The 24,685-nt window shown below is 36.5% G+C and overlaps 1 protein-coding gene across 1 annotated transcript; it reads right to left on the bottom strand.

Moving 5' to 3' along the window:
* Nucleotides 1-20,618: 20,618 nt before the first annotated feature.
* On the bottom strand, nucleotides 20,619-21,542 carry LOC140139446 (uncharacterized). Its single transcript, XM_072161203.1, has one exon. It carries the CDS (start codon nucleotides 21,540-21,542, stop codon nucleotides 20,619-20,621), a length of 924 nt encoding a protein of 307 aa, XP_072017304.1.
* Nucleotides 21,543-24,685: the final 3,143 nt, after the last annotated feature.

Here is a 24,685-nt window from a genome sequence, read left to right as displayed (position 1 = left end):
TAAGCCAAAAACGCACCCTACCTCAAGAATTGGGATGGCACAAAGGTGCAACATAGGTTTTTATTGCAAAGACGAGGACAGACAAGTAGTTACAACACATCTGTCTAACCGTGGGTTTCGCTATTATTTAGAATAAATGCTTTTACTAGTTTCTAAAAACCACAAAATTACTAAAAAAATTATAAAAAAACTATAAAAAAAAAACGCACCTAAAATTAAAAGTAGAAAGGTAGATTTGAAGAAAGATAAAAGAACATGTCAATAAGTTAGAATTAAACGAGAATGAAAAAACGGAACCGGTGCCCGGACCATGCTCTCTTCAGCATGTCTTCAGTTCCAAAGTCTGACGCTCTATCAATTGAGCTATACGATCCTGATATACGAAACAGTCGTTATTATGTCAATACAATTGATTGGTGTTACAACATACTTAGATGGAATGCATAGCCACCCAGTGCCAGTATATATTTGCTCAAACTCCAAATACAACAAGCAACCAATTTTATTGAGGGCGTTTCTTAGGTATATCCTTGTAGACGGGGTTTTACGGTATATCGTAATACTATAGAGATTTCACTTTATGCTGAGTGTTTCAGTTTATACCTGTAAGGTTAGTGTCTTTGAAAAGAGCGGTATAGTATTCCATCTATGATTCCTTGGTTTGGTGACAATGAATCACATGTTGCACATTTAACTGACAATGTGCTGTGAATTTTGACTAAGAAATTTAAAACAACTCTTACCAAATAATGAATAAGGAGGTGGTTCTTTAGCTGTAATTATATCTACTGCTGCACTTGCTTTTCCAACACCTGCTGCATTCACAGCACGGACACGAAATTGGTACTGATTGCCTGGAGTCAGATTCTTAATGGCATAACTGCTCTCACACACCTAAACATTTTATTCAATTAGGAAAAAATAGAGAGTGTTAATTTTATCAAAATCTCATACATTAGTCGTGTTCAGACGGTGGCTTACCATCGATGATTACTAATCATCGATGGTAACTTTTAATCCCCTAATCAACGACGAGCGTCCACATGACGGCTAACCTTCGACAATTGCAATATTTATCAACAAGCCAACCCCTTGCTCGTTGATAAAAAACCGGAAGTGGACCGTATACCACGGGAAAATATCAAATGAAACATTGATCTTCCAAGATGTTGAATAAATTTCGTTGGCATGGTTGGTGGAAATTCATAGGCTTAATCATATACTGCTAGTAAAGAAAATGTCAGAAAAATATTTATAATGAATATACATAATTTATTCCATGCTAAATATTTAACGTGATTTATTTAGCCATGAAATAAACAAATCAAAAATAATAAAAACAAGCGCGGATGAATCCACCAGTGCAACTAAAAATAAATCAGCTCCAATTAAAGACTCGCGGTGGCTTTAATAGTGAAAAAGATCTTTAAAAAGAAATAAAGATTCCATGTTGTTGATGTTGTTACCAGCTCATTAAAAGAAATATTACTTGAAATTAAACTGTGAAAGATCATATTCCGAGTTTTTAATTTTTATTTCTTGCGCGCAACAATATACTGAATCCTTAGGTCGAACTGCGGGGTTTCCTTTTGGCGTAATGTGACACGAGAACGAATGACGATACCAAAAAACCATCATAATTTTTATTCTAATCTTCTGTCTTCTTTTTTCAAGTTTGCTACTTCATTTTTAAGCCAAAAAATTAAGAAAATACTATAATATGCCTACTAAAAAATGCAATGATTTGGAGTCGATCCAGACCTTTCGCCGGCAAATTTTCTTGAAGTTTAGAATCTTTAGACCTGCTGTGATCCGGGCGGTTGAGCTTCGGACTTTGCTATGGAAACTCCGTCTTTCGCTGCTATTTGACGGCGCGGCGAACAGTTTCCAATAGGAAAACATGGTAAATGCAAGAAGATCAAGAAACATGCTATGAAAAGACACCATCAGGTCATTTGAGGCAACGCTTAACTACGACTTCGAAGATAAGCTTGTCCACACGGGCACTATCATCGACTACTGCTCGTGGTTTAGGTCTAAACCATAAGATTTCTTATGGTTAGAAACTTGAAGTTTACTCGTTGATTACTAAACCACGATTGCGTCCACACGGTCATTAACTACAAGCTAATCATCGAAGTTTATAACTACAAGCTAATCAACGACTAATCATCGACCGTCTGAACGTGCCTATTCACAAGTTATTGGGTCAAAGGCCAACAATTATGTAGTAAAGCTTGTGGAATGAATGAAATAAATCCTTCATTCTAATTCCACTAATCACCCAAAGTGATTGAGAAGCCAACAACATATATTTGCCAACAGTTTGACACAGAGAGGGGAAACTGTTGGCACAATCTGGCTCCAGACTACCTCACAAATAGCATCACCATTTTCACACACCATTAAGACAAGGTCTCCGCTCAGGATGTAAACTGTCTTGCGACTCTGAAATACAACAGGAGGTTCGGCGATAGAGCTTTCAGTGTCTGTGGTCCCAAATTGTGGAATGACCTTCCTATAACCATCCGTTCATCTCCCACTGTTAGTGCCTTTAAAGCCAGTTTAAAAACCCACTTGTACTAGTTTTTCATTGCATATGTTTCCCTTTTTCTGCATTGCTGTGGTCATTAAGTTTCTCATTTATTTATTTTTGTTGCATTTAAAGCGTATTGCTCATTTCTGGAAATGCGTTATATTAAGCGTCGTTTGTATGTATCTCCTTTTCATAGACATGCTACACATTGAAGTTGGGATACCGAAATATATTAGAGAGATTGCGATTTCCAAACGTAGGTATCGAACGTACGTTGATCTATTCTAAATCACTCTCCTGTATCGAAGCGAGGTCATGTATTTAGCCAGTTTCGTAGATACATCGTTGAAAATGCACAAAATTTGTCCAGTTCACAATATGTTAAAACAGTCAATGATAATGAACATACGAAGGAAAGTCTAATTACTATTATGATCCTTTTTGTTTGTAACAAATCATTATAATAAAGGTACAGCGATGTGTTGAAAATCGACTAAATTTACATGCGATGTCCATACGCAGAGATACGCAGAAATGTGTGTGATACTTTGCGTACAAAAAATGACATTGCGATTTCCCATTTTGGACTCCAACGTAGTATAAAACGCATATGCTACGTTGAAATATGCTGATTTAACCTCATGTCGAAGTTCATGCAACGCGCCCAATTTTCATGACGAAAAAGTCTCATTTTGAAAGTAAAGTCATGATATATGGATGTAGTGATCTTTAATCTACCAAAATATATATTTTTGGGCAACTATAATATTTGGGGAGCACAAAAATACAATTAAGTTTAAGCAGCATGTTAAGTTAAAATTTTAGTCAAAATCAAAAGCGGGCTGTTTGAATTAGGCAGAGACTCAGTAGCCTGCGCTTACTGTTAATTTGTCAATCACTATGCCCTCTATCGACCTAGATTAGATGAGATCAAATATTATAGTCTTTATTCCAGCCGACTTGTTCTCCTTCGTGACGAATGAGCACAATCCAGTTTGGAACCGAGAGTAGCAATATTTAACACCGTATTACCATACGTAAAAATGTACGTGAAAACATACGGTCCATGTGCTGCGTTTGGAACATCGCAATCTCTCTATTAGAACACGACTTACGCATTTACTCTCACTCAATGGCTGGCTGACTACTTGTTCAAGGCAAATGTAAACAAGAGCACCAATGGCGCTGTGGCTCTACGCTTTTTTTGTGGGAAAGCAATTGTTCTTGGAGTCGAATGCGCAACAGGTTGGTAGCTGTATGGAAAGGTTGGTAGGTCGGCCAATTTTTTAAACCTTCAGTTTGAAAAATTCCCCACAAACATTCAATACGGTCCTTGAAACTCGATGCGGGGGTCAATCTTCCTCCGCCGCATTAGTATTTTTTGCCGCATTACTATTAGTTGCAAAATCTGAAAATAATTCATTATTGTGCAAATTACTACTGAACCAGCAAGAATAATTTGTTCTGCAAAATTTTAAAATCCCTTTTTTAGTATTTTTAGTTTTCAACAACTATAGAAAGCCTTGGCAACTATTAGAATTCATCTAAATTGACCTCAGATGACCCCGAAATGACCTTCCAAAAATTTGACTTCAAATGTTGACTGTACCCACCAAGTTTCATGCCCATACGACAGTTTTAGTAATTTGACCTCAGGTGACCCCTGGCTGACTCCGAAATGAGCTTCCAAAAATTTGACTCTAAATGTTGACTGTACGCACCAAGTTTCATGCACATACAACAGTTTTTAGTAATTTGACCTCAGATGACCCCTGGATGACCCCAAAATACCCTCCCAAAAATTTGGTTCTAAATGTTGACTGTAGTGTACCCACCAAGTTTCATGCCCATACGACAGTTTTTGCTAATTTGACTTCAGATGACCCCTGGATGACCTCTGGTGACCGTGACCCACTAACTAATACAAACTTGTTCTGTACGACCCCACAAAATTAGGCTCCAAATGTTGGCCGTACCCACCAATGCCCATACGACATTTTTAGCAATTTTACCTCAGATGACCCCTGGGTGACACCGGTTGATCCTGAAATGACCTTCCAAAATTTGACTCCAAATGTTGACTGTACCCACCAAGTTTCATGCCCATATGACAGTTTTTGCTAATTTTACCTCAGATGACCCTGGATGACCTCAGGTGTCCTTGACCCACTAACCAATACAAACTTGTTCTGCCTGGGGTCAAGATGCACCCATCAAGTTCAAAGGAACATGCGACCCCACAAAATTTGGCTCCAAATGTTGACTGTATCCAGTTTCATGTTCATACAACAGTTTTTAGTAATATGACCTCAGATGACCCCTGGGTGACCCCAAAATGACCTTCCCAAAATTTTGATTCCAAATGTTGACTGTACCCACCAAGTTTCATGTCCATACGACAGTTTTAGTAATTTGACCTCAGATGACCCCTGATGACCCCAAAATGACCTTCCCAAAATTTGACTCCAAATGTTGACTGTACCCACCAAGTTTCATGCCCATACGACAGTGTTTAGTAATTTGACCTCAGATGACCCCTAGGTGACCCCGGATGACCTCAAAATGACCTTCCCAAAATTTGACTCCAAAGGTTGACTGTACCCACCTAGTTTCATGCCCATACGACAATTTTTAGTATCTTCCCAAAATTTGACTTTAAATGTTGACTGTACCCACCAAGTTTCATGCCCATACAAGTTTTTAGTAATTTGACCTCAGATGACCCCTGGGTGACCCCGGATGACCTTCCCAAAATTTGACTCCAAATGTTGACTGTAACCAGTTTCATGCCCCTACAACAGTTTTTGCAAATTTGACCTCAGATGACCCCTGGATGACCTCAGGTGACCTTGACCCGCTAACCAATACAAACTTATGCTGGGGTCAAGATGCACCTAGTACCAGGGATCTATACGCCCGTCTATACGATGATTTTGTTTTTGGGTGGATCACCGCATTTTACACATAAAATACACGTAACCCACACACAACGCAATTGAATAACAGACCGGTACTGCACAGTGCCGCTGGTTACCAGTTGTTCTCATTTATGTAATCAGCAATTGGAGCCTACAAAATCTGGTGCATTTATAGTGTACGGTACTAACATGTGATATCGGGAATTGACACAAATTTTACGGTAACAAAATCAGTCATAGGCCTACCCAGAAAGGATAAAATTCGAATTGAGAAAATATTGTATGTGACATGGTGTACTAAAGATGCATCCACCCACCAAGTTTGAGGAACATGCTTCCCCTACTATAACTATGCTACTATTGCTAGTCTGAGGTGCTCTGACGAAAACACTCCGATCGCCATGCAATCTAAGTTTTGTAGGCCAGTGGGACAACGGAATCACTACGTGAACGAGCTACTACTACAATAGTCTCTGAGAAAAGAGGCAGACACAGACAAACAAACAGATAGTGAATTAAATAGTGATGATCAGTTGAGTTGTAGCAACTACAAATTTCGAACGTTTGTCAGGGGTCAAACCCCACCATTTATATTTCCCCACACTTTTTTTATCAAAATTTGATCCCCCACCCTTATGCAGTGTTTGTGACCAAAGCTTACAGCATTACTTATCAAATTCGGAAGACTGAACATCGTCGGCGCTATCGCCGTTTCATACAGTCACTTCCGGGTCCATTTTAGCACTATCTGCGCCATCAATCCATTTCAGAATCCGAATTGATGCAGAATTTATCCTCATCTATCAAACACTCATGATTTTCTTATTCATCTGAAACATCTTTCGAAAAGATACGACTTTAGATTGTTTACAGCATTACTTTATCAAATTCGGAAGACTGAACATCGGCGCGCCGTTTCATACAGTCACTTCCGGGTCCATTTTTATCATTATCTGCGCCATCAATCCATTTCAGAATCCGAATTGATGCAGAATTTATCCTCATCTATCAAACACTCGTGATTTTCTTATTCATCTGAAACATTTGCGACATATTAAATGTTGGCAAAACTGCATCACTGCAACTGCATCGAAAAGATACGACTTTAGATTGTTTATCATAAACACATGGGCAAATTGTAAAGGGCTGAGATACCTGTGAGATCCTGAATTCATGAAAACGTCAGTCTATACTCTCTACACGGCCGCTGTGGTTCGGATCGCTCCACATCTAGTGTGAGCGAGCGGGCCAAAGCGGCTGATGTAGAGACTGAAAATAATATTCATTCATAAAACTCACGGCGCGTCGATTCTTCTAATGGTGACGTCCGTATGAATTGAAAACATCAGCAAATTAATTTTTGACATTTTCTTTCCAGATTTATGAAGAAAATATGAATGTTTTCAACAGATCATCAAATTACTTTATTATATTTTTTTTCAATTGGTAGCGTTACCCACACGCTTTATAATTATATATTGCGCTTTTTAGAAACCCACCCTTTATTCCGCAAAATTGTAATTTTTACAGATTTTCAGAATTCCCAACCCACGCTGTAGAAAGCGGTGCCAGACAAACAATGATAATGAATAGCCAGATGTGACCTTCGCTGTCGAGACGTTGTTTTCAGGGTTGTCAAACCCGCGATTTGGTAACCCAATTAGGTGACTTTTGAAGATTTTCCCGGACAATTTCCTGCCCCATAGAATGCAAAGGGTAAAGAAAAAATTGGGCGACTTTTCGATTATTTGACCTGCGATTCGGGCTGAATTTTTTGGCAACCCTGGTTATTTAGCGTTAATTTAACTAAATTACTACGCCGCTGGTCTCTAAATATTTTGAAGTGTTGTCCCATGGTAACAAAACTCCCGAGAACTCAATAAACAATCTGGACAAAGGAATCATCCAATCACGTTTCTGTCCATGTGAGATCACCGCAAAAATTCATGATTAAAGGTCACTTTCCCAAAGAAAAATAGTGCAATCCGTCAATTCCCGCCATGATCTCACAACTTAAATTACTCAGACCAAAATAATCTCTAGCGCATACAGGGAACCAAGCAAAACGATAGAAATGACTTGTTTCTCATGACGACTTTTGACTTTTCTCACTTCAAAATAAGTACTTTCCCCACCCAAATTCAATTCTAAAGGAGTGCAATCGATTGCTAAATAACTAAGCAAACCTTGGAACGTAATTTCAAAGCCAAATATCATAAACAAAAGAAACCTTAGCATAAAAAGCAAGAACGCAAGTGGCCAAAATATGTAGCAAAAATACAGTCCTCACTGACTGCAATGACTCAGGCTCACCTAGCTACGCTAAGAGCCAAAAACTAACCTTCTTGTTGACTTGAGACCAATATCCTTTACTGATGTCACATTTCTCAACGATATATGCTGTCACTCTAAACTTGCCACTCTCTTGGTTTCCTTCAGGAGGTGACCAGGTAAGCTTTACACTTGTCTTATTGATGTTCACAGCATTAGGGGTACTTGGTATACCAGGAAGATCTATACATTATAAAATCAAATTAACTCAATTTGGCATTGAATCAAATGATTCTAAATTTGTGTAATTTTTTGCAAATGTATTTTTTTAAATACCTTGAAGTTACACATCTGTGCACATAAATGGATTATACACACAACAAGGTCACTATTTGTCTTTGACATTTCTCAAACACAACCTTAAACACAACCTTAAAACAATTGTTGAGAGAAAGGCATTAAAATACGGGAGGGGGAAGTGTCGAGATGTTGGTTGATCATCTTAGCTAAATTAGCATTCAGACATAAAAAGGAATATGTAAAATGTCTTGAACTTGTTTTAAAAGGATTTATTTGATTGATTAACTTTTGTCATGCTCTCTCCTCGTGCATATCTTGAATGGCGTGATCACTCTGATCCTGCGTTTATTGGGGTACAAGACCCTTATCCAATCAAATTCATTGGGCCCATACACCATAAATAAGATAAAAGGAAATTAACTGACAACACTAGGACATAACAGGAAGAATGAAAAGGTTAATTTGGACTGAGAAAAAAGGAGAAAACACAGAAAGAGAGATAAAGAGGGAAGCGAACACATATCCTACAAGGATATATAGCATTATAGCTTTAAAGATTTCTTACCCAATTTCACAAGTTTTTCTTCAGCCTGTTTGAACTCTGCCTCATCTATCTTGGTCTTAATTTTTATACCCTCTTCTTCACCAATTACGTCCTTTGTAAGCAATGCCCTATCCAGTTGTTTGTCCAAAGAGCTGTCTTCAGTACTTTGGAAAGTATCTTTCAGAACTATGACATCTGCACATTGGACACTATACTGGATAGAACCAGCAGGAATTGTAATGAATTTCACCAATGTACAGCCAAGAGGATTGAATGTATTGTTGACTAAGTTGGACAAGATTTGAGGCTTTAACATCTGTGAGAAGATTGTATCAATCATTTTCAGGTGGTCTACAGGGCCTCCTTGAAGATCCATTTTTATTTTGATGTCTGAGAATAGTAAAAAATAGTAACATGTTGGTAACTGAATTGATCATTTAAAGGTGACTTAACCATTACATTAGGAATTGGCCATTACTGACCAAATCCTAAATAACATCATTTTAACCGAAGAGTGACAGCAAAGGGTTTTACAAAAGGCAGCAGTTACATACAACGAAATAAACAGCACAAAAAGAAAGTACACACAGTCTTGTTTGGAATACTACAATTCTTTAAAACTTGATTGAATGATTAGTATTGAAACTGATATGCTAAGAACCTTGCATTTGATAGCAGGCAAAATAATTTTCGGGAACATTTTTATGATTTGAGAATTGCAAATTCAATCAAAACATGCAGTGTGAAATTGCTTAGCTAATTGAGATGTTTTCCCGGGGATGTTTTAGTTGCCTGAAGTGAGTGGCCATCAACATGTATCATCGATAAGAACATGCACTGACCGCGGCCTTTCCAACTTTAAGAGCTTAGTGAGTGGCTGATTTCCATAAGGCGTACCACATATTGATTGTTAACTTAACCATGAATTTATTTTATCTTCATGGTTTCAACTTGTTCTCGTAAAATGGCTTCTTTCCTCTTTTCCCTCAGACCAAATCCAACCTTATTTGCTTTTTAAACCAAATTCCACTTTAATTTAGTTTCTCTCCTGCACCCTTTGTCCCGTTCGCACCATGCCCGATTTGTCAACTTTCATGTCAGAGCACAAATTCACTCCGTCTAAATTTAGTAGCGTACTCAATTCACATTCCCAAACTTCAGATAATTCATGTAACATTGACCTAAACCTGTGCTGCAAATGCAAATATTACGACACTAATTCAATTATTAATGAAAATGCCCTCCGCCAAAATAAATTTTCTTTATTCCACCACAACACCAGAAGTATTAACAAAAAGGCTAGTACTATTGTGGATTACATTTCGATTCTAAATCATGATTTTGACATTATAGGTTTTACAGAAACCTGGTTCAATTCAACCGATGAATCCAATTTAATTGACCTTGACAACTATGACAGAATAGACTGTATACGCCCCGATAGATCTGGTGGAGGTGCGTCCTTATTTATCCACTCTAAACATAATTTCATTCAAAGACCTGACCTTAAAATAAAAGCCACTCACTGCGACTCTGTTTTCATCGAAATCCTGATAAAAATATAATCGTTGGCGTCATTTATAAACCAGAATATGTCGATTACCATCAGTTCATTTCTGACCTAGAATCAGCCCTGAATACCATCTCTAAAGAAAAGAAAAAATGTTTTGTCTTAGGCGACTTCAATATCGATCTCCTAAAATTTGACCATAACCATCAAGTCAATACATTCGTTAATCTGATGTACGCCTATTCATTTTTCCCCTGTATTGATCGACCCACCCGAGTCTACACAACCAAGACCGGTACTACAATCTCGCTAATTGACAATATTTTTACAAATGATACTGATAACCAAATAACTTCTGGCAACTTGGTTACAGACCTCTCAGATCATTTCCCAAATTTTATTTCTGTTAAAGGCTCTCGTTTTGACAACATTTCTCAACCTATAACTAAACAAACAAGGCAATTCAAACCAAATAATATTAAAGGTTTCAAAAACTCCCTGTCTATTGTCAATTGGGATTTTATACTCCACGACGATAATCCTGAAAACTCATACACGAAATTCATTAATAAAACCACTGGCCTATTAGACATCCACTGCCCTATAAGAACAACTAAAATGTCCAAACGTAAATCACCACGTAAGCCCTGGATCACTACAGGCCTTGTTAAATCAATTAGAACTAAAGATAAACTATATAAAAAGTACATCTCTAAACCTACATCAGAAAATAAACTTAAATATACTAAATATAGAAATATATTAAATAATTTACTACGTACAGCCAAAAAATCCCATATTACCGCCCAAATTGAATCAAATAAATTTAACATGAAAGAAACTTGGAAAACATTGAATAATCTTCTAGGTAGAAACAGACGTACCAAATTACCCGACTTCTTTAAAGATAAAGATGGCAAAAAAATTACCAATTCAACTGAAATAGCCGATAACTTCAATAATTTTTTTACCAACATAGGCACTAAGCTAGCTGAGAAAATAACTACTCCTGACGATGACTACATCTCTCCACTAAATTCATTAAATCAGCATAGCAGTATGTTCTTAAACCCAACATCCCCTGACGAAATAATTAAAATAACTAAAAACTTAAGGCTAGCAACAGTAGTGGCTTTGACAATATAAGCACTAAACTACTCAAAACAATAATCAATGAAATAGCCCTGTTCTCTCACATATTTTCAATAGGTCCCTACTCACAGGCATTGTCCCATCTTTACTCAAGATCGCAAAAGTAATACCAATTTTTAAATCTGGTGATAATCAGATTTGTAGTAATTATAGGCCGATTTCAATATTACCTTCTGTCTCGAAAATACTTGAAAAAATAATATACACCCGGCTTTCTGATTTCATTGCTAAAAATAATATCTTAAGTTCCCACCAATATGGTTTTAGACCAAACCGGTCCACATACATGGCAATAAATGACCTTTACTGCAAAATTACAGGTGCGTTAGACGAAAAATTGCATAGTCTTGGGATATTCTTAGACTTAAGCAAGGCCTTTGATACCCTCAACCATGATATACTTCTCCAAAAACTAAATAGCTACGGTATCAGAGGTCTTGCCAATCTATGGATAAAAAATTATCTTTGTGAAAGAAAACAGTATGTCGTTTATAACCACCAGAAATCTGCAGAAGGTGACATAATATGCGGTGTCCCCCAGGGATCAATCCTTGGGCCACTTTTATTCCTTTTATATATAAATGACCTCCCACTTTCATCTCCTTCCTCCCATTTTATTATTTTTGCTGACGACACCAACATTCTTTTTTCCCACAAAGACCCAGAACAACTTGAAGAATTAATAAATAAAGAACTCAAGAAAATTTCGAACTGGTTTAAATTCAATAAGCTTTCATTAAATATAGATAAAACTAACTTCATGATCTTTAAAAATAAATACAACAATAAACCTGACCATAATTTTAACATTGAAATTGATAATAAAGATATCGAAAAGTAGAAGTAACTAAATTCCTAGGTATTTTAATTGATAACAACCTTTCATGGAAGACCCATACATCCCATATATCAAAAATTGTTTCAAAATATAACGGCATAATTAGGAAAGTCAGACCATTTTTAAACCAGGATTCCTCCAAACACTTTACAACACTCTGGTGCTACCATACCTATCCTATTGTACAATGGTATCGGGTGATAAAAATAATAGGAACTTGGAATCCCTTTTCGTTATGCAAAAGAAAATCATCAGAACATGCACTTATTCACTTTGGCTGGATCATTCAACCCCTCTTTTCATTACCTTAAAAAAACTAAAAATTCGTGATATTTACACGTTTCAACTAGCAACTCATATGTATCGTTACCACCATGACCTCCTCCCACAGGACTTACCAAATAATCATTTCATGACAAATTCTGAAATTCATAATTATGAGACCAGACAGGCCCTTGACCTTAACATCGCGACGACAAACACACTGCTAGCCAAAAACACAATTAAAACCCAGGGACCTACCACTTGGAATTCACTGAACGACGACATTAAAAACTCTTGCTCCCTATCCTCCTTTAAAAAACGAATGAAAAATTATATCCTGGATCAATACCACTCTGAAACCGTCAATAACGAGTACGCATCAATCATGTAAATTTCCTTACCCCCCCCTTGATGCTTTTTTTTTTCTGCACCCTCATTTTCATGGATGTTCTAGTTCATATCAAAGTAATTTTTGTCAAATATATTCATGTGGTATATGTATATGTACCTAATATGACATCCATTTACTGTTTTTCTTTTCTTTGAAAAATGTTATTTTCATATTTAATAAATTATTAAATTCTATGTTTTTCATTGTAATATTTTCATGTAACCTTGGGTGCCATCAGCCACACGCTCAGCGTTCTTGATGGCATCCACATCTCATATAATTTATAATGTATTTGATTATCTGTATTTAATAATAATTTGTATATATGTGAGAAGAAACCAAATAAACTTGAATTGAATTGAATCTTTCTGCACGCTTGTTTTTCAAATTGCACCAATGTTCACATAAAGACAGTAATAGCTAGTTTAATTTTAAGAAATTGGATAAATCAATGTACTTGTCCTGAATATTGATACATGGGTTTGTCAGATGCTCTTGCCCCTGTGATGCACCGTGCATTAGATGCATCAACATATCCTTTAGCACACACGAGTATTCATTAATTTGTTCAGGTGAGACAATAATAATTTGTTCTTTTTGAAATCTAAATAATGAAGAAGACGACGGCCTATAATCTATATATGCTTCACCCAATGCGAGACACAGTTACTATAGGCAAGAATTGGAAATTATTAGTCCTTTTGCGTTCACAAAATAACAAGAGGTTATCAATTGGCATATTTAATTTTGCTTGACAAAACCAACAAGTTTTTACTTACTAATATTTCGTCTGTCTCCATGGAGGACTTCATCAGATCTGAGTATCTGATCCACTTTGCCGGGAAACTGACTTCCGGTTGTGTGTAGTCACTTTGCCAGTCTTAAGCTGAATTCATACTTGATCGCTTTTGCAGAAAAGCGATTCTCACGCATGCTCAGTGTTCACTTACATTTCCAGAGCGTCAAGCCGATCAATCGATTCAAATCACTGAAGCAAAAACGACATCGCTTTTGCAAGTTGAAGAAATCTCAACTTTCCAGCGATATCGCTTGACACGTGAATGCGTCAACCAATCATATACAACCAACTGGATCTATTATTTTGCTAATTAATTTACCTTTCTCGATTATTATTTTCGGTGATGAATTAATTCAAAACAATAATTAGGCCTATTGACAGCAACTAATGTTTTAAAAATGTATTTTGTGGCGTTTAGAATATTTAAATTGTCGCCTGCAATCGCTACCGCCATGATAAGTATAAATGCAAAAGCGACGAGAGATGTATCGCAAAATTCGTTTCTTCGCAATCGCTCGGCGATCAAGTATAAATTCAGCTTTACAGGTTTTGTTTTACAGACATATTTTTAATTTAAAAGTGACATGGAATATGGTCTTACCATATTGTGTTCGTTTAGGGACGTTCGCTCCTGAAGCTGTACCTTTGTTACCTAGGATAGATGAGAGACACGACGTACTGGTTATTTGAATAATTATAATAAACCTACTTTGATAAATAGCGATATACTGGATGCTGTTGATGAGGAAAATGTTTGTTTTCTTAACCTATCCGCAGCATTCGATACCGAAACTTAACACAGAAAGAAAGTAATCACTTCTGTAATCCGTCATAAATCTAAGCCTACTTATATTGTGCCCTCCTTCCATTACATTACACTTTGACACCAAAGTATTTGGCAACTGTTTAACCCTGGTGCAAAATTAAATCTTTATGCGAAAGTAAAAAATTAGTCCTTATATAGCGAGTTTGGTCTAAAAGTCAGGATGATCCATTAGGGTTTTAAAAGTAGAACTTGTTGGGTTCATATTGATGGCATTTACTCGGGAGCTGTATATTCGGGACTTGTGCCGCAAAAATAAGTGTAGTGATTTATAGTGCGCTACGCACAGGCACATCGCCTAGACATTGATACACAAGCCTCAGCACACGTACATTGCAGGTTGTCGCTGACCACGGCCCCACATCATTCCATAAACTATTTAAACAACAACATATGAAGAGCTTTGTTTCAAAACCTTTTTTTAATTGTGCAAGTATTACTTGTTCGATTTGATTCAATTTGGGTTCGGATAAAGTGTTGATGAATAGAAACTAAAATAATAGTGTTGGTACAATTGTCAAGCCTTCCTATTTATTTTATTATTTCTTTAATATCGCGCCTTTTGTGGATGTAAGGGCTTTTGCAACAAAATAAATTTACCTCTTTTCTTTAAACCACCTTTGCAATCAAATTTGAGCCCATTTGTTTGCATTACTTTATGTAACTTGACTAATGCTTTCAAAATCAAAAGGAAAAATTGAATTATCTCATTTACTTTTTTAATTATGAATTTTTAATCAAATCCGGGAAAATTATGTTTTTGAGCATTTCCGAAGCTACAGCTTTTGTTAATTACAACAATTTTTTTAAAAACATAGTGACCCCAAAATAGTTCTTTTTGGTTTTAATAGTTAAAGAACATTCAAGGCTACTATTAGACATCAAAAAATTATTTTCCAAAACTTTTATATTCATTTTAAGTTCCGATATAATTCAAAATATGATGGAGGTCATTTCAAGGTCACCAGAGGTCAACCAAAGGTCAAAAGGGGTTGCCGAATTCGGCAACCTTGCAATGTGAAAAATGCATTATACAGTCATTAAACATAATAGTATGAGCAAGAATTACGAACACAGTGACATACAGTGGAAAACAAATTATTTTGATGATTTGGACTCACTCAAGATGCTTATCTCTACTTGTCAGTGATTTTTCCTTTTTTCACCCAAATTTCGGGATTTTATTCCTGATTTCATGATTTTTGCTCCCAATTTCAAGATTGGTTCAAATAGTCTGGGTTTAGGTAAACGTAACTCACCTTTTAAAATATATCTACTACAAGTGAATAATTGCATGATAGTGGCATCTACTTTTGCTGTGACATTTTTAAATACAGTGTCAGATTAAGGGATCTGGAATGAGCGTTTTGACAGTATTTTTTATGGAACATGAGAGCACCTCAGACGTATCGAATTGCATTTTGAATACGAAGCATGTCTTTCTGATATCAAATAATTTTCATTTTTGAAAATCACGATATAATACAAATTTTATGACAAATTATAAAAATTTGATATTTTTCAAATGTTTGATATATAACAGTCCTCGAAGTAAATTTTATAAATCTAATGATATATTCTTAAAGTAATGTAGCTGGGAGGAAAAGTGACGATCAATTGAAAATTTTGACCTTTCATATTGAAGATATGGATTTTTTTCCCAAAAGACCTAACTTTTTTGGTGTTTTTGGAAAAAAATCCATATCTTCAATACGAAAGGTCAAAATTTTCAATTGATCGTCGGCTTTTCATCCCACCTACATACACGTTAAGTATAAATCATCAGATTTATAAAGTTTACTTTGAGTACTGTTAAATATCAAAAATATCAATTTTTAATGATTTGCCATAAAATGTGTATTACATTGCGAATTTCAAAAATCAAAATTATTTGATATCAGAATGACATTCTTCGTATTCAGAATGCAATTCGATATGTCTGATGTGCTTTAATGTCTCACAATTTGTTGTTGTCTTTTTTTGTCTAAACATGTTGCTGGTTTTGGGTAAAGACATAGCGAACTTCAAGGTAACCCCCAACTTTTATTTTGTCAATGTCATCATTGTCACTCTTAAGGTATTGTTCCTTTTCTGCAGCACTTGTAAATGGTCCTCCCATTTTTTTCAGTGTATCCAAATCTTTGTTCCTTCTTTTATTAACAGCGACATTTAATAGCGATTTCTTTTTTCTGCAGTCCTTCTTTCACAAGTGCTTCTTGCTTTATCTTGTTCCATTCCCTGGTTATCTCTGGTATAGTGCTGTGTGCCACTTTAGTATAATCTTGGAATGACCCACTAGGCCTTCCTTCAATCATATCTGTCGATTTGCATTTAACTTGTGATGATGAGGTGCTTTGGAGCTGCTTTGCACCCCTACGGCTTAATTCATATTTAATGAACCCCACACTTCTCTCAGATGGGATATTATTGACTGGTGCTTGATCACGTTTCTCCTTGTTCACGTTTGATAGAGAATGCTCACTCTCTTCTGCGAAACCAAAAATACCACCTTTCTGGTGTTGAAAGCCAGCAGCTATAAACTGTTTGAGCTTAATTTGCAGAACCTTGTCAACTTGAGTCCGGGGGTATGTTCCCCCGGAATTTTGAGGTGGTGGGTCTTTGGGAGCTGACAGCGTGCCGGTATAAGGGGGTCTTTTGGAGCTGCAAAGAAGTAAAATGGTGACTTTTGGAGTTGAAAACAGTCAAAATCAAGGGTCTTTTTGGCTTTCTGTTTGAAAATCGCATGATAAAACCTTTTAGAGGTGAAATTATCAAAATCAAGGGTCTTTCGGAGCTCTATTTTGGTCAAATATAGGGGGTCTTTCGGAGCTGCAAAATCCAAAAAAGGGGGCCCTCCGGGGGAACATACCCGTATGGTCACCCCTTGGGTCTTGTATGCCACCACTGCTTGCTGAATTACTTGGCATATATCTTCATCATTTTGCATCATGAGAAACCAATCACGAGATATGAACTTGAATGGGATCTGTGAATCATACAGTTGATGGAAGGCTGGAATGAGCTTTGACCAGTATCGGATGCAATTGTTAGAGAAACAAAAGGCTCGATGAGATGAAGATACCTTGAGAGTGACAATGATGACAAAACAAAAGTTAGGTTTTACCTTGAAGTTCGCAATAGGGATACAGCGTTATCTTTACCAAAAACCAGCAACATGTTTAGACTTCTAAAAGGCTACAAAATTATCTGCAGAAACATATGCTATACACTGTATTTAAACAATGTCACAGCAAAACCAAATGTCACTATGCAAGACTTTAATTCAGCTGTTGATGTAATTCTTCACTTGCAGTAGATACATTTTAAAGGGTGAGTTACATTTACCTAAACCCAGACAACTTGAACCAACCTTGAAATTGGGAGTAAAAATCATGAAATCAGGAATAAAATCCTAAAATTTGGGTGAAAAAAAAGGAAAAATCACAACCCTGACAAGTAGAAATGAGCCTCTTGAGTCAGTTTAATTCACCAAAATAATTTGTTTTCCACTGTATGTCATTGTGTTTGTAAATCTTGCTCATACTATTATGTTTAATGACTGTATAAAGCATTTTTCACATTGCAAGGTTGCCAAATTCGGCAACCTTATTGTCAAACTTTCAGAGGGCATGTACAGGGGGGTTACAATATTCAGATTTCACTGAAATTGTTGTTTTTCTAGTTTATATTGGTTGTCTCCATATTTTGAGCTGAGGGTTTATTTTTTTTAAAAATTATCACACCCCCTAGACTACTACAAGGATCTGTCAGCAAAATATTACTTTGTTCGCAATAGATACACTCCTAGCATTATAGTGTTTAGCCAATTGGAAATAAAAATTCCTTTAAAAGGAATAGGGCGGGCAAATGAAAAATTGTCAAGAGAAATGAAAGAATGAGTAACTCTTCACAATTAAAATAGGAAAATATGACACAACATCGATTTCCAATGGGGAATAACACAAAACGTATAAACAAAGTTAAAAGAGTTTTTAACTTTATACGTTTGTTATTCACCCATTGGAGGTTGTGTCATATTTTCCCTGATTTTAATCTTATCTATTGCTTATCCTTTGGTTCCCTGCTGGTCAGTTGGAACAGATTTTCCCTGTTTTTATATTAACCCTTCACATCATAACAGAAGAAGACGTTTTATGTTAACATTTTATATTTAAACATTGTTATAAAACTTTTGTAGATAATATTTATTTAAAACATTTTCGTAATCATACCTAGAGTTTTTTTTATCATCAGATAGAAAGACTTCTGCTCATCTTCTCTAGTGAGACAACAGGGCTGGGGTATCTTTCCATATCAAAGTTTAAAAATCTGTCATATCAATTTCCTCAATATGTTGTTTTGATACAACTTATGAGGGAAAAGTTTGATTTTACAATATTTCGATATTATTTTTTAACCTTGTAACTTTATTATGATTAATAACATAACTGTATTTCAAAGCGTCAAACTATATCATTATTTTGTCCCAACAAATATAATCCAGGGAATAAAATATTCATTCATATGTTTATTTATTTTATTCAACCTGGGCCATTTCTACTGGTGCACATGCATTCTGATAATTTGTCTATAATACCTTATACAAGCATCGAGATAAAAAAATAGATCTATTTTTATCTCGATGATACAAGCATCAGCAAGCACAATTTGTCACAAGATTTGAAAAGTAAATAGCCTATGTACACACTGAACACAATGCACATACAAGCTGTAAACTGCATACCGTAGCTGTTAGTATAAAATGATATATATGACCTTCACGATGCTATTAATTTAGCCCAAAGGTTAGGAAAACTAGCAAAACTGGTGAACTGGTACTGTTCAAATAAAAACATCTGCAAATCTTGCTGCAATTTCCAAATAGTATTTCTATTACTTAAATAATTATTTTTGTTATTTCTTTTAATACAAATACATTACTGTCTATGACGACTTTATCGTATTACTTACATATCAAAATCAAGTAATAATTACAAAACTCGCCGTAAACTATCACCTTTGTGGGTGTTTGGGTATATAACCGGCACAAATATTTTCTCAACACTGCGGGATGTGAAAAAGTAGGTCAATAGTCAGACAAATATAGAAGTAGTGCACGCGCACTTTCCAAAAAAAAGATTTGAGATGCTGAGAGTGTATTGATAAATTTTTAATGCACTCCATGCAAATACTAAGTTCAGCGGTTGTTTAAAATGTGTTTTACCAGGTTCGATTTATTCATTTACCTCGGGGTATCTATTCATATGTTAATATATATGTGACTGGACGCGGCGAATCAACCGTAAAGTCGGCCCCGGTCAATTTTGTTTTATTTCGTGTTTAGAAAATATATACCATAAGCTTTAAAATGATATATCATTTGACTTCAAACGATATCCAAAAGCGGGGTTATGATTTGTTGAACTCTGTTCCTTAGACAAAATTGTATTTTTTATCGGTTCTACATGTGCCTCTTTTTCTACACTTCTGGTAATAAATATCCAACAGTCATAATTGGCGGTCATTTCAAATCATCCCCAAGTCAAGAGGTACAGAAATATCCTCTCATTGTTCATTGTTGATTATACATACCTAGACAAAAATACAATGCTTTGTTATCTACCACTTGAACAGGTTTTAGCCAAAGCAAACAAAGACAAGAACTATTCTATAGAAATAGGTAGAAGCTTATTATCCTCTTCAGCAGTAGTATTATTGATTGATTTAAACAGCGTTTGATAAGATACTTGTCACAACGAATTGATACACCTATGAATACGACCTTCACATACATTTTACACTTTAACTCAGAACACAATTTGCCGAGTTTACGGCTGATTCGCCGCGTCCACTCACATATGGGAAGCACGGTGGCCCAATGGTTAGGGCGCGAGCTTCATAATCGAAAGGTTACGGGTTTGAGCCCCACCACGGCCAGTGTGTTTCGTCCTTGAGCAAGATAGCTTAATTCCCGATTGCTTCACTCCACCCAGGTGTAAAATGGGGAGCTGCTGGGGGTAATCACAATTTAAGTCGCTGAGAGTACCTGCGTATCAGTTAAGGACTTGGTGAAGCGGAAATGATTCTGATATATCCTAATGGCAGTGGAATAATTGCTGAAGTGTGCTGATAATTAGGTCATGCCTAGCTGAAGCGCACGTTAAATCAAACAACATTTTTGTTATTGATGAATTTATGCCTATTCTCACAACAAAAATGTTCACTTACGTGAGCTTTCGGCTTGCGGTCGCTAAACCTTTTTCAAACTGATGTTATTGATCTTGATGAGTGTCACATGACGAGTTGTTGTCAACAACGTCATGTGACAGGATGTTCCGGTAGACGGGTGCCAGGTCGTGTCGTCCCTTGTCCTTGTTCAGGTTGCTGGGGTGTCTGTGAATATTAATAGCTTCCCTCACTCCTCTGTTGTACCAGTTGGAGTCTTGATCCAATACTTTGACATTGTTCCAGTCGATGGTGTGTTTGGACGCTTTGACATGTTGGGCCACAGGGGAGGAGGTACTACTAGGTCTTCGGTGCTTAGCTAACCTAGCTTTTAGTGACCGTTCCGACTCTCCGACATAGGCCGCGTCGCAGTCATCACAAGTTAATGTTATGTGATAGACTGTACCAGATCTTTGATCTGTTTTGGTCTTGTCCTTTGGCGCTACCACATGTTGCCGGATGGAGTTCACGGGTTTGTAATGAGTCCTGATGCCTTTAGCTTGGAACAAGCGAGGCATTGTCTCCGACACCCCCTGGATGTAAGGGAGGACTACATTACCCTTGGCAGGTGGTCTATTTTTGTTCTTTGCTTTCTGAAGGTCTTGTTGCTTATTGTCACTTACATTAAACACCCAAGGCTCGTACCCACATTTCTGGAAGCTTTCTTGAATGTGAATGAGTTCTTGTTGTTTGTCTTCATCCTGCGTGATGATGGTATTGGCTCTGTGCGTGAGTGTTCTCACGACACCCAATTTATGCTGGAGGGGGTGGTGGGATCTAAAGTTTAAATATTGATCCCTGTGGGTCGGTTTCCTGTACACCACACACGACAATGAGCCATCCGGATGTTTACGGATCTTAGTGTCCAGCATAGCTAAGGAACAGTTCTCCTCTCTTTCGATGGTGAACTTTATGGCTTTGTTCACACTGTTGATGTGTTCGGTGAACTCATTCACGTGATTTTGATGCATTACCGTGAGGGTATCATCAACGTAACGATACCAGATCTTCGATTTGTTATTATTTATTTTATATTAGACTGACATACAAAATAGAATTTCTGCCAGTGTTTTTGTATATTAATTATAGGCTAAAGATGGCACTCTTTGTTACTTGTTGAGACATTAGCTAAATAAACGTACTTTACCATGAATGTTGACACAACACACATTATGTCAGATGCACTTGCTCCTGTGGAGCGTGATCGAGCAGCACGTGTACATCAATTTGTTCAGGCGAGACAATAAATATAGCATTAATTTCCCCCGGGGAGGGGGGGGGGGCACTCAAATATGGAAGTGACAGGGATGTGCAGACAAGACTCCAAAAGTAGGGGTTTTTCGGTGACAGACTAAATAAAGAAAAAAGGGGGTCTTTCAGTGAGAGAACCAAATAATAGGGGGTCATTTGGTGAGGATGATAAAATAGGGGCGGGAATAGGGGGTCATTCAGTGAGAGCATTCATTTTTGAAAATTTGGGCATTCAGTGAGATCATTTCCTAAAATGGGGATCTTTCAGTGAGAACATATATTTCTGAAAATGGGGTCATTCAGTGAGAGCATTTTGTTCTGAAAATGGGGTTTATTTAGTGCTCGAGCATTTATTTGGGAACCTGATTGTCATTCAGTGAGAGCATTTATTTTAAAAAATGGTGGTCATTCAGTGAGAGAGCCTTTTAAAAATGGGAGTCATTAGGTGAGAGCAAAATGAGCAAAATAAAAAGAGGGTCATTTTAGTGACAGGTGGTTTGAAAATGGGGGTCAATGTGCCCGCACATCCCCGTCACCTACTAGTATTTTTAGGGAGCCCCCGGATTAATTCATTCTTCTTGAAATCTACCCCAGAATATAGTCCTCTCGATTTGTTTTCACAAACTAGTTTTGGTTTTACCGTGAGACAGATTTGAAAGTAACATGGTCTTACCATAACGTGTTCGTTTATGGACTGCTCCTGGTGCTGTACTTTCATTACCTATTGGATAGATGATAGACACAATGTTGGATACTGGTTTGAACAATTCAATCGGGGAATAATTATAATAAACCATAGCGATATATTGGATGATATGAATATATAGGCAAATGTTATTTTCCTTGTTTTGCTTGACCCATCCGCAGCATTCGACACTATCATTTTATTCATTCATTCATTATTATTCTGGTAAGCTCTCAAGAGGTCCAGATCAGGCAATATAAATCAGACAATAAGTACAAATTAAAAATGATACTTATATATAGCAATGAAATAGCCATTAGAAATGCAATTATCCTAGCAAAGAACAAGAGCATTTGCCCAATTTTAAATTTAGCATATCTACACTGTAATACAAGTGGGCCGCCAACCTCAAGAGTTCAATTGTAAGTACATGATGAAAAAAAAGTCTCACCGTCTTACCTTTAGGCCTAGGCCTCTTGCGTGGTTCATGTACTACATTAGCTTTTCTTGGTCCATCTCCTTTGGTCACTTCTAAAGCTTTTGGTTGGCTAAATTTAGAGTGTAGCTTTTGTGCTGCAAATATCGCAATAAGAATATAACTTTTACTCCCACATTTTTGGTTAGAATTATTTATCTATTTATTTATCTTTATTAAGGATTAAACTGCATTCATTGACTAGTACTGCTTTCCGAGCAGCTAGGCCCCTATACAAACTCATACTCATAAACTCAAGATGTTTGACCAAAAATATACAAATATAACTCTTCATACATACACTCCTATAATAGCCACCAATCAGAAAAGCTTTTCGAAAAATACACATATTGTTAATACATGGAGTGTATTACCAGTATCTTAGTGCACTCCGCATACTACGCTGCTTTTAAATGCATTTGCGTCACATATGTGACCAGTTCTGACAAAACCAGGAACAAGTCACATTATTGCATTTCATGATTTGAATAAAAATGTAAGCATGGGACAATAGGCTTTAAAATGATACCAAAATTATATACATAGCATCAATACTTTTTAAGATATGGATATTTTGTAAATGATACCTTGGATATTTTTGCCACATTGCTATCGGAGTATTAAATGGGCTAATTAGTTTCCTGCATTACACAGGATTGAATAGGGATTATCATAGTTCAATTGTTATTTATTGATTAAATAAACCTCTATTTAATAAGTACTTTCAAGGATTTGAAGGTCCATTTAGTCCCAAGGTCAAATACCATGAAAGTAAGAATTCCAAAATTTGTTTTTTTATGTGAATGTCATCTTTAAAGGCCTTTAACTCAAAAACACGCCTAGCGACTTGTTCTGGGTTTTGTTGGAACTGGTCACATATATGATAGATTCATTTTCCTTGGAGGTGGATGCATATATATTTGCAGGTTTTTTATGAAATAGGGCTTGTGCATTAGATGCATTTTAGCCCAAGTGCGTTATTTTATCTAATTTCACTCCCATCAGTAATATGCAGTTATTATTAACCTACAAAATAATGTACTCTAAATTCTTAAATTCATCATACACTACAAGATTCTTACTGTTGCCGCCTGCACAGGTACACCGTCACCAAGGTACCCGACTGGTGCAAACGAAGTACCTTGCATAGTACCAATGGTGCTAATGCACAGGACCCACCACAAGTGGTATTGCACTGGTACTACCCTGGTTACCACACAGTACGAGCCAAGTACCGTGGCGACAGTGTACCTGTACAGGCAACCACAATAGGAATCTTGTAGTGTATGACTTAACAAATTAAAACAAGGAACTTCATACCTTTGGTAAAGTCACATTCTATATTAACAACTTCCCTGAATAAATCATTACGTTCTTTACACAGTGCTGACATAAAAACAAAATATGCTTTTGCCTCTTTTCGCCTCAATGTTTCCAGCAAAAAATCAACCTTCTCTGAAAAAGCTTGTATGCTTTTTATTTTCTGCTTGTCACCAAAGGAGAGCATGCGCCGTGCATACATGTTTTCAATGACATAATAGGGATCCAAAAAGCCGCAGAGTTTTTCTGTAGCTTCCATAAGTATAGCCCTAATGTTCCTCAAGTCTGTAAAAAAACATATCGAAATAATAAGTAATAAAAACTATATGCAAACTACAGTTTATACTATGAAATTTTGACAATGACAAAAACATTGAAAAGTG

This window comes from Amphiura filiformis, chromosome 2 (assembly GCF_039555335.1).
Source record: "Amphiura filiformis chromosome 2, Afil_fr2py, whole genome shotgun sequence".
NCBI lineage: Eukaryota > Metazoa > Echinodermata > Ophiuroidea > Amphilepidida > Amphiuridae > Amphiura > Amphiura filiformis.
The sequence above is the reverse complement of the archived record's forward strand: the minus strand, read 5'-3'. Positions and strand labels throughout refer to the sequence as shown.

Excerpts from the sequence above, each read along its gene's own strand:
- LOC140139446 (XM_072161203.1), bottom strand. The coding sequence starts at position 21,542 with ATGCATCAAAATCACGTGAATGAGTTCACCGAACACATCAACAGTGTG.